The sequence below is a fragment of the Manis pentadactyla genome, chromosome 8, assembly GCF_030020395.1.
Source record: "Manis pentadactyla isolate mManPen7 chromosome 8, mManPen7.hap1, whole genome shotgun sequence".
Lineage (NCBI taxonomy): Eukaryota > Metazoa > Chordata > Mammalia > Pholidota > Manidae > Manis > Manis pentadactyla.
Window position 1 is genome coordinate 42,079,108 of NC_080026.1, and position 18,079 is coordinate 42,097,186.

At 40.1% G+C, this 18,079-nt stretch overlaps 1 protein-coding gene across 11 annotated transcripts in view; it reads left to right on the forward strand.

Annotated features, from left to right (window-relative positions):
• Positions 1–10,597, forward strand: part of INSIG2 (insulin induced gene 2) — a 29,616-nt gene extending 19,019 nt beyond the window's left edge. For 6 of the 11 annotated variants that reach the window (XM_036886589.2, XM_057505680.1, XM_057505682.1 and 3 more), the window contains one exon: positions 3,237–9,959. In XM_036886589.2, coding sequence (XP_036742484.1) covers positions 3,237–3,341 — 105 coding nt within the window. In that variant the 3' untranslated portion in view covers positions 3,342–9,959. Of the gene's footprint in view, positions 1–636; positions 3,005–3,236; positions 9,961–9,999 lie in introns of those variants that run through there. The other 5 variants (XM_036886590.2, XM_057505683.1, XM_036886584.2 and 2 more) reach the window with 4 other exon arrangements.
• Positions 10,598–18,079: the final 7,482 nt, after the last annotated feature.

Consider the following 18,079-nt stretch of genomic DNA (forward strand, 5'->3'; position numbering starts at 1 on the left):
TTGTGAGTTCATGTCTTCAATTCTGGAAATATTTTAAATCTGGCTGCATATTGAAATCATATGGGGACTTGCACAAGTATGCAGATACCTGGCTCTGACCCCCAGAGACTAATATCATTGGTCTGGGGTGTGCCCTGAGCATTAGGGTTTTTGTAAGTTCCCTAGGGTGAGGGACATCTGGTAGAGATGAGTCATAAGCAGTTGGATATTTGAGTCTGGATTATTGGATGCAAATGGGGGAATCATCAGCATATAGCAGCAATAAATGAAGTGTGGAAGTGGGTGAGAGCACCTGGGGAGCAGGTTATAGTGAAAAAGGCATTTGAGCCATACTGGCATATTGGCAGAGATGCTGGTGAAGGAGGGAAAGGAGGTAGACAGGGTATGCTCAAAAGTAGGAGGGAAAACAAAAGAGTGATGTGGAGGAAGCTAAGGCAGGGAGTTTCAGGCAGAGGGTAACTGGTAATATGAAGTAGGAATAATTAACTTTGGAGACAAAGGAGATGCTAACTGATTGTTTTATGTTGAAAAATGCTATTTCTAACCTACTTTATCTTCTTGTTAAAAGTATTCCAATATATACTAATAGTTGACAAAATATATTTGAGAAAAGCCTGAACTAAGTCATTTGAGTAGGAGCAGGAAGCAGCTAAAGAACTTTGAAAAAATGTGAAGATGTGGACAATATCTGTGAAGAACATGAACTGACTAGGGATGAAGAAAGGATTTCCAGACAGTTTTGAGATCATCAAGGACCCTGGTGAAGCTAGAGACTAGATATTTACAGTGGAGCCAACTGAAATGATTGTGCCATGTCTGTGGGCTCAGTAGCTCAGAAGTTCAGGCCAACTGTGATGGAGTAGATTGACTCTAGTTGGAAATTAATTGCTATACTTGGAAAAGTTCATAGAGGCTCCTGAAAGATGAGGTTTACCATGGGATCCGAGCAAATTGGGGAAGAAGTTGAACCAGCAGACTGACCTGACAGCATGAGAGAATACGGTGAGGTAAAAGGCCTGCATATCGTCAGGAGGTTAAAAATCCTTTTTAATAGGCTTGGAGTTTGTAGTCGGAGAGGAATTTAGTAGAGTATTTCCATATCTTGAGGTCCAGGGTTTGGTCTGAAGAACTGTGTTTACATTGTTCACCAAAGTAGGTGGAAAAGAACTGCAATGGAGTGGAGATTCAAGGCTTGGGTTACCAGCTGTTACCCGGACCAATCTCAGAGGTCAGGTGAAAAGGAAGGGTCTTATCTGTAGTCCTCGTGACCATTTGAGTGAAATGCTTATCCAAATGCCTTGACTGTATTGGGATTTTAATTAGAGTTCCATTTCCCCCTTTTAAAAATTTGTTTGTGGGTTTTTTTCATTGTCCTAGGTCTACTGAAATTTCATAGAAATGATCCTTTTTCTATTAATCCAGTTCAGACACCATCTCTAATTTGGGACAATATTTTTCTGTTTTTGCTCTTATTATTCCTTTGTACACTTTATTCTTTTTTTCTAAAATTCCTATTTAAGAGATCTTTGACCTTTTCTTTCTGTTGTGTGTATATCCCGTAGCTTTTATCTGTTGTGCTACATTCTAGAAGAATTACCTGGATCTTCCAGCTCTATGAGTTGCTCTTCATCTGCATCAATTCAGGGTTCAGCCCATTGAGCCCTTGCATTTTTAGTTTCAGCAATCACAGTTTTAATTTCCAAGATCTCTTTGTGTATATAGAAGTGTGTTGTCATTCTTGTATATTCTGAGGATATTAATTACTTGTCTGAAGTCCTAAACTCTTCTAAAGAGCCATTGCAGGAAAGGGCAAGGTAAGCCTGTAGCAGCCTGTGTCTGAATGTGAATACTCCCTGGTTTGCCTTGGGTGTGTGGCCATGCCTCTCTAAACTTGGTCCTCACTCTTACTGCTTGCATCTGGGGGCAGATACTATGTTGTCTCTGCCCAGTCCAAGGTGGGCTAGTAGAAGTGTGGAGGACTCGCCCAGATGACTGCCTCCACTATAGCCTGCTTGCATCAGGTCAGTTGCCCTTGGTAGTTTCATGTCCAAGTATCAGCCACCTCTAAGTCCTCTTTCTTAATGCTTTGAGCTTTCGTGTCTCTTCATCTGTCTTCTCTCAATTTTTTTCTTGTTTTGAGGGATTCCTTGTTTTATGGTCCATGGAGGATACTTCTTATTTGACAGTAAAGTTGTGGATTCCTTGACTTAAAAAAATATATCTTTTTGTTGTTATTTTTATGAATTTGGGATAGGACCAAGAAGCTAAAGCTCAATTAGACTGCTGTCATGATTCAACCTTCTCCACTACTTATTTGTACTATAAAATCATGCCATCAGTCTGATCGTTTGTGTTTACATTTCAAAAACTCAATTTAGTTGGGATCTGAGATAAATAGGTGAAGTCAGTGTTTTCTTAACTTGGTCTCAATAAAACTGGGCTTTGGAGACTTTTTTTCCCCTCAAAATACATTTAGTTCATTGAGTTCATTGTGCCAGGAAGTGTAAGTATACAACTATTTGTTCCTTTATGCCTCCCTTCTTTTATCACCAATGAAATCTATGAAACCTGTCATCTTTCTCTGAGATTTACAAGACACTCTTTTCCAGGGTATGTCAACTGTTCTGAAGACAATGTTGTTAAGTATGAGATTTGGCAGATCAGATAGAAAATGATGTGCCTGGGAAAGAATGGGCTATTGATGAGCCTCTTGTCAAAATGGATTGCCATATACGGGCAATTTTTCCCTTTCACTATTGCTGCCTCTGTGAGGATTTTTGTGAATGGGGCAGTTTTGATTCCAAATTAAAATTGTGCACTGGTGCAACTGAGGCCTATTTTGCTTCTTCACCTCAGGATATTTAGCTGCTAGTCATTTGTGGCTTCCCTAGAGGTGGGCTTTAAAAGTAATGAGCACTTAGGGAGCAGATTGCCATTAAAAATAATCCTTTTTGTTAAAATAATCCTTGTTTTAATTGCCATTAAAAACAGTAAGTTCACTCCACACCACTGTGTTTCTAAGATTGTTCCATTTGCTAGTATTTGTTTCTTTTTAGAAATACTTTTTGAGGAAAATTGTACAGAATGTGATCATGACCAATTCATTGTGATGAGTGAGTGAGTAGACAAAGGAAAGAAAACCCAAGTGCTGAATCTGTTTTAGAAAACAAGTTTCTAAAATGCATTCCCTGGGAAATTCTGCCATTGAATGAAATTCATTTCTCTTCCCTTTATAGTCATCACATGTCATTCCTAGATCTTCTGGGAATGTCTACTTAACCACAGTACAAGAGTGGCAGTTCTGTTTTGAAACAATTCTTTCTGCTTCTACAAAAGCTTGAGATTTTCCAGCAAGACATTACAGAAAGACAAAGTGCTACCCCATCATCTTAGGCTCAGCTGGATGCAGCTGCTGTGCTTAGTGTCTACACACGTGGCTTGGGAAGCCTGCAGACTGACAAATTGAAGATGAAGCTTAAAGATGTTTGTAAAGACAGATCTCGAATTTTCTATGCCTCAAACCTAGTGTGTGTCAGTCTGTGCCCTTCCAAGAGAAAGCAGGTCAGTGTATGTTGAAGCAGATATTTCTAGAATATATGTAAAATTCATAGTAAAGGTGAGTCAGGTTCAGCTCTTTTTCTAGAAAAATTAAGTTAGTGATCTTTAAATGTTTAAGGGGATTAGTTCTGGTCCTTTGGTCCCAACTAATTGCAAGGGAGTTGGGATGTGTAATCCACCCCTGAGGGATAAGAGAACCAAATATAGGCAATGTCCACTCTAGTTGGTATAAAGCATTTTGTAGTGTTCCCTTCCCATTAGAATATTTTCCTTCCTAAGTGATTCATAGTGAACACAACTTAAAAAAAAAAAAAAAAAACGTTTTTTGCTGGCAAAATTAAAATTATAGTCTTTAAAACATACATAAACTTTGTATCTAAGTCCTGGAATGGTGGGAAAGAAGGAAAGAGTTCACTTTTGTCTTTTCCTCTCATGTAAAATAAGTAGTGAGGGGGAGGGAGTTAATCAAGTGTTGCCTTTATGCCTCCTGTAAACATCCCCACCACAGCTCTCCAAATATTGACCCCATTATAACTGCTAACAGCCACATTTTTCTGAAAGGCAGAACCGGGTTTCAAACTCTGGTCTAACTTCACTCCAGTGACCAAGGATTCTCCTTGTCACCACAGTACTGTCTCTGTAAGTCTCTGCAAGTGGTTTTGCACATGCATTTCCAGCAGATTGCTGAGACTACCACTTAGAGTATGTTACTCGGCACCATACGAATTGTTGATGTGAACGCAACCTTGATTTCAGACATATGTTCTGTTCATTATGTTCCTCCACTCTGGAGTTTGGGTCCTGTAGAGAGTTAACATAATAAGCAATCTTAGAAAGTCCAGTGACCTCAGCCTTTGGTGAAGGCGTAGACTTGGACCACATGAGTCTCTTGATAATAGATTGTCTATTGCAACCTCCACAGTCCCATATGAGAATCTGACAGAATAGAAAGGAGATAACATTTTTTAAAGCAGGTTTTGACTAATAACTTTTTGAAAAGTCCAGTCTTAGAGAAGTCTGTGAGTTTTTGTTCTGGGTGGTATAGTTTTGGATGGGCCCTGTATTATGTAAGTCCTGGCCTTGTAGGATCCATGCAAACGGCCTATGTAGATGGTAAGTTCTGTAAGAGAACAGCATGTTAACATGCTGGTCAGGAAAGGCCTCTGAGAGGTGGGGACACAGGTACTGATGAGTTTAGAGGAAGGGTCCAACTCAGCTTGAGGCGGGAGGGCATTTTTCCTTGGTGTGGGATGGACAGTAAAACAATATAGGCAGATGGGATAGTCTCTGAAGTACTCTGAATCCGAAGTCCAGTCTGGAAATAGTGAAGATTGCAGATGGAAGAAGTAGTGGAACGTAGGACTTAAAATACAGTGATTGGCTTCCCTTTGGGATTTAAGCGACTCCTGTAAAGCGGACAAGCAGAGCGTGCTTCTGTTAGGCAGGGTCCACAGTTGCCCAAGGGGTTGCTTTTAGGAGGCATACAAGTTGAGACTGGCCCCCCTCTACCACAGTTGATAGCATTCCCATTATTAATCAATCAAACATTGCTATCAGACTTTTCTTGAAAAAGAATGTTCTGAGGTGATCAAGGTGTGGCCATGAGGTCTGGCAAGCTTCAGGGAAGAGTCAGCCTTGGGAATCAGAAAATCCAGCTTGAGCAAGGGGGAGTTACAGGCCAGGACTCTGGGCAAGTCCCCCAGGCTTTTAAACTTCAGTTTTCTCATCTGTAAACTCAGATACACGACCACCTTCCTTTCAGGACTGTGAACATTAAATGCAGTATTAGGTAAGCAGGTGTCCAAATAAACCTTAATGCCTTTCCTTTCTGCTCTTGTTTAGTCACTTCAACATATGGGTCCTAAGCCAGCACACAGGATTTCCTTTTCATTAGGCTACTTCCCTAGGTTACTGTCAAAGTGAAGGGAAGCATATGCCCGAATCCGCTATGCCCACTGACCCCCTACCCCAGCTTCACTCATCAGGTTAGTTACAGGGACCAGATTTCCTAAGGAAGTAGAACAGAAAACTAGCTAGTTGTTACTGTACTGAGGACTGTTGGGCTAGAAGTTGGGTCAGGTTAGGCTGGCGTGTTATCCAGGGAGGGAAGCTCAGACGAGGTACCACAGATGGTGTGAGGACACCAGAGGAAGGAAGGGGGTGGGAAGTAGGAGATAGGTTTTGTCAGCATTTCATTTTTGCCTAGGGATAATGGCTCTCTCCTCGTACTTTACAGTGTCACCTCAGTGAGACTGTAGTTTCCCAAAGAAGAAGTTACATTTTAATTAGCCATAAGGAACTGGTTTCTTATGTAGCAGTCCTTTCTCCAGGCCTCATCATTTCAGATTGCTTTTGCCCAGGTCTGCCGCTTGCCTGCTTCTTTTCATGCGTATCAGAAGGGAACCACCAAACAGCCTAGAAATCCTCTCACCAGACCTCAGGATATTAATTGTCGAGTTCTCCCCCATGGTTACACAAGTGCTGAAAAAGTGGTTCTCTTTCAACAGTGTCCTGTCAAAATGCCAGGCACAGTTTGTTTTTGACATTTGCTGCTGCTGTTAAATAATAGTCTTGCTTCTGTCATACCTAATGTTGACTTGAAGGCATTTGGAGGGCATTTCTCAACTCCAGCCTTAACTGTGAGACCTATGTCTTGACATATTTTTCTTACTTGCCCAGGGCAACTGGATATAAGGGTTCCGACCTTTGCTTTTCTAAGCTCAAGAAAATTTCAAATGGGCAGGCACCACTTAAAACTTTAGGTCTAATTGTACTCAGTTATGCATTCACAGACATAAATGCAGACACACAAACAAGCTGGAGTCTGACACTTTGCCATTCTAAGAATACCATTTGAACCAATTAAATAGTATCCCTTTTTAGGACCCCTTAAATCCTGGCTGTTCTGCCTTGGTAAATCTTTATCTGTTAGAATGTCTTACTTAATTACAGATCTCTTTAAAATCAACAAGCAGTTTTACTGTTGCTGTATTTGCAGTGCAGAAAGTCCCCCGTCACCGCCCAGCTAACAGTGTGCACTGTGTGTGCCATCTGTCCAAGAGAATCTGGGCTCTTCACATGTAGCACTTTCTTCTCTTGCTATGTCCATAAGAATTTAATTTATGATCATTTTTCCCACTTCTTCTGAATTTTTCCTCCAGTTTTTTATAGATAAACATGTAGAGACCTTCTAATAGGATCGTAATTTCTGAAATGTTCACTGTTTATGAGGTAATAGAGGGGAGAGTAAGAAAAAAATTGGGCAGAGCAAGAATTCTATGGAATGGTGTAGGAGTTGGCATCAATTGTACATGAAGAGGCCAAGAAATGTGCAGTTGGTTTCAAAATCAGTACCAAAGGGATAGTTAATTAGACAATTTTGTGTTGTGCTTTCAGAAAAATAGAAGTTTACCAGTCATTAGGATTTCCAATAATTAAGACAACTTGGCTTTGGAGCACTGTACATTGAGCAGTAGACTGTAAACCTAACATCTGTTCTATCAGACCCTGCAACATCCTTTTCTTTGACTACCCTTCTGTCTCAAAATTCATCCTCAAATTTTGAGAAATAATTATTAGAGGTTTCTAAAATTACAAAATCTTAGCATGCAAATTATTGTACTGTCACCTCTCACTCTCTCCTTCACTTTGAGGCTAATTTTTGTTTGAGAGACTAGTTTTAGATGGCAGCAGTTTTTCTTCTATGAAGAATTTGGATTTATTTAAAATCAACATGTAATTATCCCATGATGATTCATATATATCACATAGCCACTTAAGTGAGTTATAAGATTCACAGAGGAGAGTGAAGGGACCCTAAAATTCATGTAGGACAGTTCAATCTTCTCATTTCACAAATACAAAGCAAAACTCATTGAATCAGGGCTTGTTCCAGGTCATACAGCCAATTAGTGGCAGCATGAAACATTCTAGTAGCTTTAAGAGGGCGTAACATTTTAATTCATGAAAAATGTAGATTTAATTTTGTAACCATAGTAGATTTATAGCAATGTTGACAACTGGTAGGAAATGGGCATTCATGAATTATGAATGTTTTTATTATGCAGGGCAATTATGTACCTTAAGTAATAGCTGGTAAATAACACTATCAATTATATGCTTTACATATACCACCTCAATTACCCCATTAATGTAGTGAGTTAAAGATTATTATCTATGAAGAAACAAGGTTAGTCCTTTATATGTGTAGAAATAGTGGCTTACAGAGGCCATACATACCCTGCCAACATGGCACAAGTGGACTCTGCAGCTGGGGATGGAGCCCAAGTCCTCATTCTTCCCAGGATGCATCTCTCTGTGATGTCAACACAGGAGTAGGTTTGGTGGGATTTGGTTTACTCCTATGAAATGTTAAATGTAGAACTTAAGCATATGTGTAAAAATCATGCATGCCCTTGCCCTTTCCTAAACAAATTTAATTTTTAATTGGAACAATAAACAACTTCACTGGACAATTCTTGGCTAAGAAATGAGTTCTGAGCCTGAGATTTATCATTTTGTGATGAAGTTGTATGTCTTGAAAGAAGAGTTGTGGGGAAAGATTATTTGCATCATAACTTATAAAGTGGAGACATTTTTAAATCAAAGAATTGTGTTAAATATTTTCATATAAAGAAATAGGATGTAAAACACTTCTTAGCAGGTATGTTTTTCATTTATGACTTAAATATGAATCTCCAAGCCACTCGGTTTGCAATTTTAAAATTAAAGTTGGCACACCAAAAAAGACAAGTGTTAAATATTGTTGGTCTGTCCACAAAAGAATAATAACAAAATGGACCCATCATTTTCTAAGTTTCCACTGGACTTGTATAGGAAAAAACATCACAAGCATTATGAAGTTCAAAGTGATTTCTGCATAAGCCCTTATATTTTGACTTTCATGACCTTAATGAAGACAGGACAGAAAAAATACAATTAGGCTAATTGTCAGATCAGGACTCTAATTAATGCATATAAATGCAAGAGGTTCATATTTTCTCTCCCTTTGCCCCACCTTTAGCTCTGAAAAGGCTAGTCCTACGTGCCACATGAGATACCACTCCTTCCTGAACACTCCCTCCTAACCAGACCAGTCAGGAAACTAGAGCTGCAAGGTCATGGAAGGAGTGGGGTTGGCTCAGTGGGATTCCATGGCTGATCCCTAAATCATCTGGGACTTTGGGGTTATGCATGAAAGAACACCTGATTCAAAATGACTTCAATAGGAAAGAAAGTTATTGGTTCATGAAACGGAAAAGCAGGATTGGTTTCACATATGCTGGGATTCAGCTTTCAAAAAGTGTCATCCGTACTTAGCTTCTTTCCATCCCTCGACCCTTTCTGCTGTGTTGCCATTAGTCCTGGGCTTCACAGAGGCAACTGGCAGTCCCAGCCTCCTTTCCTCTCCCATTCACATCCTGCTTCTCAGGAACCTAGGAGGACTCATCACACTGGCTCAGGTCAGGCCAGGTGGCTGTTGCCAAACCAGTCCCATGGCTGGCTTCCACAGAGAAAATGGGATCTGATGACAAAATAAGGGGAAATGTAAAAAACAGCTGTCCTATATCAAAGCCGTAAAGTCATAATGTGGAAGCTGCAAAATCAAGAGAAATGGACAATTGACAATGAGGAAAGGGAAATGAAAACCATCCGGTCTTCCTACTTCCCATGAAACATTCCCTTCCAAGAAACTCTTTAAAAAGGATTTAAATTAAATGGTTTTCTGTTCTGTGTAACTAAATGACCATGACTATGACAGTTTGCTAGTGTTCCCTTTACCCATTAAGATGATTCTAGGTAATATGTAAGGTACAGTATAGACAACCTACAAATAACTCATGTCCCTCAATGGGAAGAGAAGACTGGCCACCAAACAGATCATCCAAAGATTATTTGGAGCAATTAGATTTATGGTTTGAACTAAATGATCTTGGAGGCCTCCATGAACCCTGAAGGTCTAAGGTTGTCTGCTTCTCAAAAACCACTCTACGCAGTTTCATGCAAAACTCACCTTTTCTCAACCCTTTCCCTACTTTTATCTGGTATGTGTTAATTTATAACTTAAACTTGAAACAAGTAAAGTTCCCTGTTGAACCTTCTCCCTTGGTGTAACAGAGGAGGCTCCTGATAACCTATGTGGTAAAGCATGAATTGGTCACACTCACCTTTAAACAGGGTGATCTTTTGCAAATAAGAGCATTCAGGTCAATGACTGGCAACACCATTGAAGCAGTTCTCTAGAATCTGAACTAAACCATTTCACTCTCTTATTTGAAAAGAAAACTGGGAAAGGAGAGCCTAGAACCTGTCTGAGAAACCCATCCTAGAGTTTTAGGTGTTCTCATCTTCATTTGGCATTTACCAGATACTAGATTAGAAGGGTTATGAGATCAATGTGCTCTTTAAGATGATAGGGTTATATTTTAGTTTCTGCTTCAGGTCTTTAAGTAGGCAGCTTGTGGGATTACCTTTGGAGACATCTCACGACATCATGGTTTGAGAGAAGGACCACCTTTCCTGTTCTCCTACTTCACAGAGATTCTGTACAATTAGAGGACAGGTTTCCTGGGCTTGTTGATCCACCTTACTCTCAACACAGACGAATCCAAGTGGAATACCAGGAGCTCCAGTATTGGAATCAAGTTTCCCAACCTGTGTCTGTGAAAGCTCTGTGTATGGAGTAATACCTCCAGTCATTTGGCTTAGGTCCCTGCCATAGCTAGCTAAACAACTTTGATTTTTGGCAAGCCAAATAATTCCATTGGGATGGGATGTCTTTACAATTTCAGAATGAGATTCTCCTATCTTTCCAAAACCATTATGTCCTTTCTTAGTAAAGTTGATACACTGGGTCAGTCTCCCCCCACATGTCATAAACTCCTTTCTCTTTTCATAATTACTGGAGTAAGTTTGGAATAAGATGGAAAAAAAATGCCATCTGAAGCCAAGCTTTGTAGGGAGGTGTTAGATCACTCTTGGCAACAGAGGAAAGCTCTGAAAGCTGGACTTGGAGATAAATACAAGAAATTCACCCCTTTATGGCTGCTTTTTAATAATGATCCTTTTCCCTGAGGGTTGATTAGTATTCTTTTTCATTGGCTATCGTTAGTTCTTACTTGTCCTGGGAAAGTGACTATTTCCAAGCCTGACACTCACAATCCATAAAGAATGAAAAGGTCATGTGCATGGGAATTAGAGAGGACAGGAGATGCCTATTAAAAATACAAGCTGTGACATCTAGAAGGATTTATCCCTTGTCAAATTTTAGGTTTCTGTTATTTTATATATATTAATCATATTAAAAGTGAATTTATTCCATAGCTGAGTGATTCATTCAGGAATCAAAAAGTAAACGTTGTTGAGGTTGCATTAGAGTAAAACATTTTTGCATCTACTATGGGGTTAGCCCTGCAGCCCTGTGAGGTGAGACAGGCAAGGGTTGCTATTAAATGGATTAGCTCTTATCACCCAGCAAATTACAACCTCTTTCAATATCACTAAATGCTGCTTTTATGCATATAAGGAGCAGTGGCTTGTGGTGGAAAGGCTCTGGAGGAAGAGCCATATATCAGGGAGCTAGTTTGGGATCTGCTAGTAGCTGGCTGGCTGATTCAACAACTTCAAGTCTCTGTTTCTTCCCCTATAAAATGAAGCCACTGGAAGAGCTGGTCTGTAAAAGAGGCAACGGAGCATATTATCTAAGGTTGGGGCCCTGCATGTCTGCCATCACTAGCAGTTTATATTTGGGAAGGTATTTTACCTCTGCTTGCCTTGTTTTTTTAATGCAGAAAATAGGAATATTGTGAGTTTGGGTGAGCATTAAATAACCTAAGTCATACAGAGAGCCTAGAAGAGCACTTGGCTCATAGTAAATGCTCAAATGTAGTTATTTGCAACATCACCATCTAAAATCCCTCCAAGCCACAAATAGGACCTTGTCCTACATGCTATGGAGATATAAAACAAGAATGGATCTTCCAACCTGATCTGTGAACCAAAATCTAAGTATGAAAAAATCAGAAGACAATGCAAAATTACCTGATTAAATGAAAGATTGATTTTTCCTCCTTTCAACTAACACCAATAAATATTAGAAAATAAAGGCCTTGATGAATTTTTGGGACTCTTTTATTTATGGCAAGAGTGATTTTTGATTGGAGGTGCTCTAACAGGCATCTCCAACAGATCTTATGATTTCTCCACACCCCACTTCCCCGCCCCAGAACTGGGTCCTCTAAGCCTTTCCACATCTCGGTAAACAGCAGATGAACTGGACCAAAAATGAATAAGGATACAGAAGACCTAAGCAACATAATCTTAAAGGAAGATGTGATGAGTATAATCAAACTATGTGCCCTGAAGGGAGAGAATATATTTTTACTTTGAGTGCCCATGAGGAGCCACAGTAATTGAACATATCATTGACAAAGGGAAGCACAATAAATTTCAGAAGGCAGAGATAATGTAGACCTCACTTTCTGTTCAAAATGCAGTAAAATTAAAAATTAATAAAAAAATTAGAATTTAAAAAAAGTTGTCACTTAAACAACTTTTGGGTTAAAGGACAAGTGTAAGTCCAAACCACAGAATTTATAAAAACCAATGACAATGAAAATACTACATTTAGGGTCGGAATCTAGAAGATGGAATGAAAGCAGTACTCACAGGAAGTGTGCCATAGCCTAAAATATCAATAGAATGTTTATAAAAATACCAAAAGGATGCAATAGAAGGAATAAAAATTAACTCATAAAGTTAGAAAAAAGAACAAAATATACCAAAGAAAAGCATAAGAAGTAAGATAAAAATAAAAACACTTTTAATGAGTTAGATAAAGGGAGAAAGCAAAGTAAATAAGTGAATACCTGGATCCTTGGGGCAAAATGAGTAAAACAGATAAGTTTTCTTGGATATCAAGGAAGAAAGAAAAATGCAAAAAATAACCAATGATAAAAAAATAACACAGAGAACAAGGATATTTTAAAAACATTTTGGCACAACTTTATGCATACAAATTTGCAAATTGGAAAGAAAAGGATACTTCTCCAGGAGAATATAATTTATGGAAACCAAATTCTAGAATGTCTAAATAGACCAGTTTTCATAGCAGAAATTAGACAAAATGATAAAGGAGTTAATTTTTAAAAAGCACCCGTGCTAGAAGTTTTCCAGGCAAATTTAACAAAACCTTTAAAGGATGGGTGATTCCAACACTATTTAAACTGTTCCAGAGTATACACAGAGGACAACTTCCAAATTCTTTTTATCCAGCAAGGATAACATTGATAACAAAGTATGTACAAAAAAAGAAATGATAAATGAATCTCACATATGAATATTGATGCATAAATCTTACATAAAATATTAGCAGTCAAAATGCTGCAGCATACTAAAAGAATGATACTTCAGGACCAAGTGCAGCTTTTTCTAGAAATAAAAAGACAGTTCATCAAAGTAGGTCTCAGGAGAAAAATGAGATCATCTCTATAGATACTGAAGGTGCATTTTACAAAATTCTGCACATACTTGCATTTACATAAGGAAGCACTGGAAGGGAAGATAAGATACTAATGAAAGTGGTGAATCATGGGGGCAGAAAGCAGGGCTATGAAATGGGGTAGATACTAGCATGGGTGGGACAAGGTTCTCAGTGTATATCTTTTTATATCATTTTCATTTTGAGCCATGTAATTTTACCTGTTCAATAATTAACATCCTCCATAAATGCTAACATGATTGAGCTACCATTGTACACTATGCCAGGAATGTTGATCTATGTTCTTGTTGACAGATTAAGCTTCAAGACAAGAATCACAGACAAAATCCAACACGTGTTACAGAATTATAGGTCAGAATGACTTAAAATAAAGACCAAATGTGCTCGTTACATCCCTTCTAGAAGACCTCTCTTTGCTCCATCTTGACTGTAGGGTATAGGCTAATCTTGGATTTGCTGTAGCACGAACAGCCCTACTCATGGACCCCATAAACTGTGTATTCTCCCAAGCTCAGGCCAAGAAAGTTTTCCCAAGTTTTCAGAGAAGAGTTGGCATCTGCAAGACAAAGAGATTACAAGGTGACAGTGTGAAGGCAAGAGGCCTTTACTCAGCTGCCCAGCTCCTCTTCCCAAAGGCTCTTCACCAAATCTCATATTTCAAGTCCCCTCTTAGAGACAATTCAAGAATGAGCTCCTTCCATCTCACTTGTTTTGCAGCATGGTTGGTCATGTTTGCCCTATACGTAGGGCCTAGCCCAGTGCTCGGTGCTCAGTAAACATTTGCCAGATGGACAAATGATTTATAAGTTGTGATCCTGAAGGAAGCTGGCCAGGAATTTTTGCATCATGTTCCCTTTATTTGGATACATCTCTATGGCCAATATGGAAAACCATCCAGGTGTATATTCTTTTCAGAAAGAGCTTATTGGCATTGCATAAGGATGGGCCTGGCTACCAGTTCACCAGACTGGTCCTGGGAATGGTAACTCCCTGACCTGAGTCCAATTAGTCCTGTGTACTTGCTCTGCCACCTCTCCACCCTCTGCTTCCCACACACAGACACTCCTCCCTCACAAATCTTAGCACGGATATCAAGGAAGTTCCTTAGATAGAAAGACATTTTAAAGAATTATCTAAAGCCTCTACCTTGGTAGGTAGTACACATACTTCCCATTGTTTTTATTTACTGTGTGATCTTCAGATGCTCACTTAACTTCTCAAAGCCTTAGTTTTTCTCTCTGAAGAAAAGAAATGTCATTTTACTATGTTTATTGGCCATATTTATAAGACTCCTTTACAGCACACCTGGTACCTAACAGATACTCAATAAATGGGAGCTGAGCCGGGTGCTCTTGTTATTGGTGATGGCAATGGAGTGTCTATGGGTTCATTTATCAATCTCAGCACATTACCAATTCTAATGGGTAGACCCTCCTCCTCTATCCTCTTGTATCTATGGGAGCAGTAATGAGTAGACAAATATACTGAGTAATTAAATAGTATGAAATGAGGGGAGCAGTGAAATGTGAAATCTTGGGGAATCAAGACTGGGGAAAAACAATGCTGAAAACAAGGACTTTTTGAATCACAAGGAAAAGCATCTTTTAGGTGTCTAAACCTGGGTTGAAGTACCCAGAACTCTTTTGGAAATAAACTCATAGGGCCTAACCCAAATCCTTCACCCTTCAACTTCCTTGGGCTCTTGGACTACCACGCGTTTGTCTTACTAGGTCAGTTTCTCTTGGCTCTGCTTCCTACGCCCTTTCTTAAATGTGGGTGCTTTACAGCTTTCCTCTTCAGGACCTGGTGAATGTCACCCTGACCCACCTAACCATCTGGGCCATGGCCCAGCAGTCTCCCTTGATTCCTCTTCCTCTTTCACTTTCATCAATTGCTGTATCTTAACAGTTCTCAAACTTTTCATCCCAACTGGCATACTCTACTTTCAGACACCAGTAATAGCAGCTGGATTTCTGTGGTGGCCCCCAACTGTTGCTCTGAGCTATGGCCATGTCTTCTCTCCCAATTTGTCTGTCAAACTGTGATCAGTGAGCCTTTTGGAGCAGATCTCTACTGCCCTTGAAAGACAGTTGGGCTCCTTAGCATGCCCCCCAAGGCGTTTTGGGACCTACCTTCTGCCCTCCTACCTCTCCAACCAGATCTGCTCCCTCCCATTTCTCTCTGACTCTCTCACTGAAGGACAGAAGCTCTGCTCACACCCCTCAGGGGTTTTGTTTATATGCCCTGCTTGCTGGGCACAACTTTCCCACCTCTTAGCTACTCAGCTCAGGAGCCATCTCCTCTAAGAAGCCTTTGCTGACAACTACCCCTGTCCCTCACTCAACTTTTGTTCACAGTATTTACAGCCTTATATTATGGTTACCTCTTAACTTCCCACCACACTGTATGGGGTAGTGGTGCAGTGTGGGTACTCTGGAGCCAGCTTATCGGGGTTCACATTGAGGTGCTACCCCCCATCAGCTGTGGGGCCCCTCACAGCTTAACCCCTCTGTGCTTGGGTTTCCCCATCTCAGAGTGAGGATAATCATGACACCTGCTTCTCAGGTCATTGTGAGGATGAAATGAGCTAATACATGTAGAGTGCTGGGGGCAGAGAATGGCACATAACAAGCCCTGCATGAGTGTGAATTGCTATTATTAGACTGTGATCACTTTGATGGCACACTCTGTTTTATTTGTCTCTGAATCCTCATTTCTAGCTTAGCCTGAGCACTGAATCAATGACTAACAATAATAGCACTAACCGTGATGATGATAAGAACAGTGCATGTCTCATAGGTAGCACTTTATATAGCCTATAAAATGTTTTCATATGCTGTTTCACTCTCATTTCCTCCTCAGTTCACTGTTTTCAGATACCTCTGATTATCCCCATTTCACAGGTAAAGATACTAAGGTTCAGACAACACTGGACTTGCCCAATTTGTTGGAGAAGGAAACATTTGAGATGTATTTAGACTAGTCATTCTGACTTCACTACGTATGTTTTTGGAATCTGAGGATTTTAATCATTGAGATTTGCTAAGAATCTTCTTTCCCTGGAAGTGTGTTTTCCAGATTTTGTCTGGCAAGTTCCCACTTGTACTTCAACTCCCCACTTCAAAGGCACTGCTCCCAGGTCACTGATACTTACATGCTGCCTCGACTGTGTGATCTGTGCCACTAAGTGACCTTTCTGTCTTTCTCCCGTTTTCTGATGTCTCCACTACTCTGTGAGCTCTTGGCGAGGACCATTTATGGTTCATCTCGGTATCTGACACGGAGCTGGCAGGTGGAGCTGTAGGACCGAAGCTAAGATTTGTTTCCTTCAACATGTGATATTCACAAAGTGCCATATCATGTGGACTGTAGGCAGAGGTGCACTGTATGAGGAGCTGGGGGAAGGCCAGGCCTCCTCCCTCCCACCTGGCTCCACCACTGAGGTTCCTGGGCATTATTCCTCAACTCTTTCCATAATTCCTGAACCCTTCTCCATTGTGAGGCCTCAGCTGCACCTCTGTTGGAAAGCTAGGCACAGCTCCTCAATCCCATTTTCTAGAACCCATCCTGACCTCAACCTCCATACAAAGTACAAAGATCCTCAGAGTCTGGGGTAGTTTCACTGTAGAGAGCCTAGAGCAGCTGCTGGTGTACAGTGTAACTTCGCCATCCCCAGCTTTCCAAAAAAAAAAAAAGAAACCTTGTCCTTCTTAAAGTCTTCCAACCCCTCTTTGAGACTTCATGGTTAAGTGTATGCTCCAAAACTCTATGATATCTGTTGCTGTTAGGCAAAAACAATGCCTTATATTCAAAATATTGATTTATTCTCCTCAAAGTCTGGTTCTCCATGGAATATGAGTCTCGGTGACCTAAACCAGGAGCTGCTCACCCCATACAATCATGAGGATGAGTATGGTGAGGATTGGACCACTAACAAGGCATCAGTCCTTTCCTGCTATGGTTAGAGCATGTTAGCAACTGATACTGGTGTTAAGAATTCAGTTTCCAGGGCTATCCAATGTGGAAGAACAGATCATTTTAAGCAGTTTTGGAGATCTGTTCACTAACTTTTTTGAGCTTTGATATCTTCATCTATAACATGAAGAGTCTGTTAATATTTGCAGAGTAATTGTAGAAATAAAATGATACATGGATATGGTTATTGCCCTCAAGAAATCTCTTTTCAGCCAAATCCAGGAGCTAAGTCTTTGGCTGTTCAGGTATGATTGGGGTCTACGGTAGATTACATTAATGATCCAATGCTTTCCTCTCACTAAATACATGCCTTTTGTCATGCATGTGTGCAGTGCTTTCCCACTCCAACTCTGGACTCAACTTTGTGACTTATTTTGACCAATAGAATAAGGCAGAAAAGGTAGTGTACTAGTTCTGAGACTAGACTTGAAGAGTTCTTACATATTCCTTCCATTTTTCCTCTTGTACTGCTTCCATTGTTAAGAGGGCATGCCTGACCTAAGCCACTGATTCCAGAGGAGGATAAGAAGCCCATGGAAAAGAGCTGAATCACTTCAGCGAGGCTAGCCTACATTAGCCAACAACTAGACCAGCTGAGGTCCCAGCTGAGAGAAAAAAAGCTGTCTGGCCAATACAAGTCTGGATCATTGCTAGGCCCAAAAGACATGTGGAAAATAAGTGTTTATTTTCTGGCTTCTAAGGTTTTGTGTTTTTTGTTATACAACAATAGCTGTGTGATACCTGATATCATGTGTTTTATCCTTGGAAGGATTATGATCATTATAATGAGAACCCACAGACTGGTTGAGGCATGAGTGGACCAGAAGACCCAGAAGGCCATGAAGAGTATCTCACAACTATGTTTCTAGGTTTGGCTCCCCTTGAGATCTTGCCTGTATATAGCTTCAGATAAGCTTTATGACTGGAGAGGTTTTCTTAGGTGATAAATGGCAGTAGAAAGGGAGTACATACATAAAGAGTCCCTTGTTTATCTCAACAAATTACCTCCTGCCTTGATACAACCAGTCAGGACTTTTCTTGTCTCTG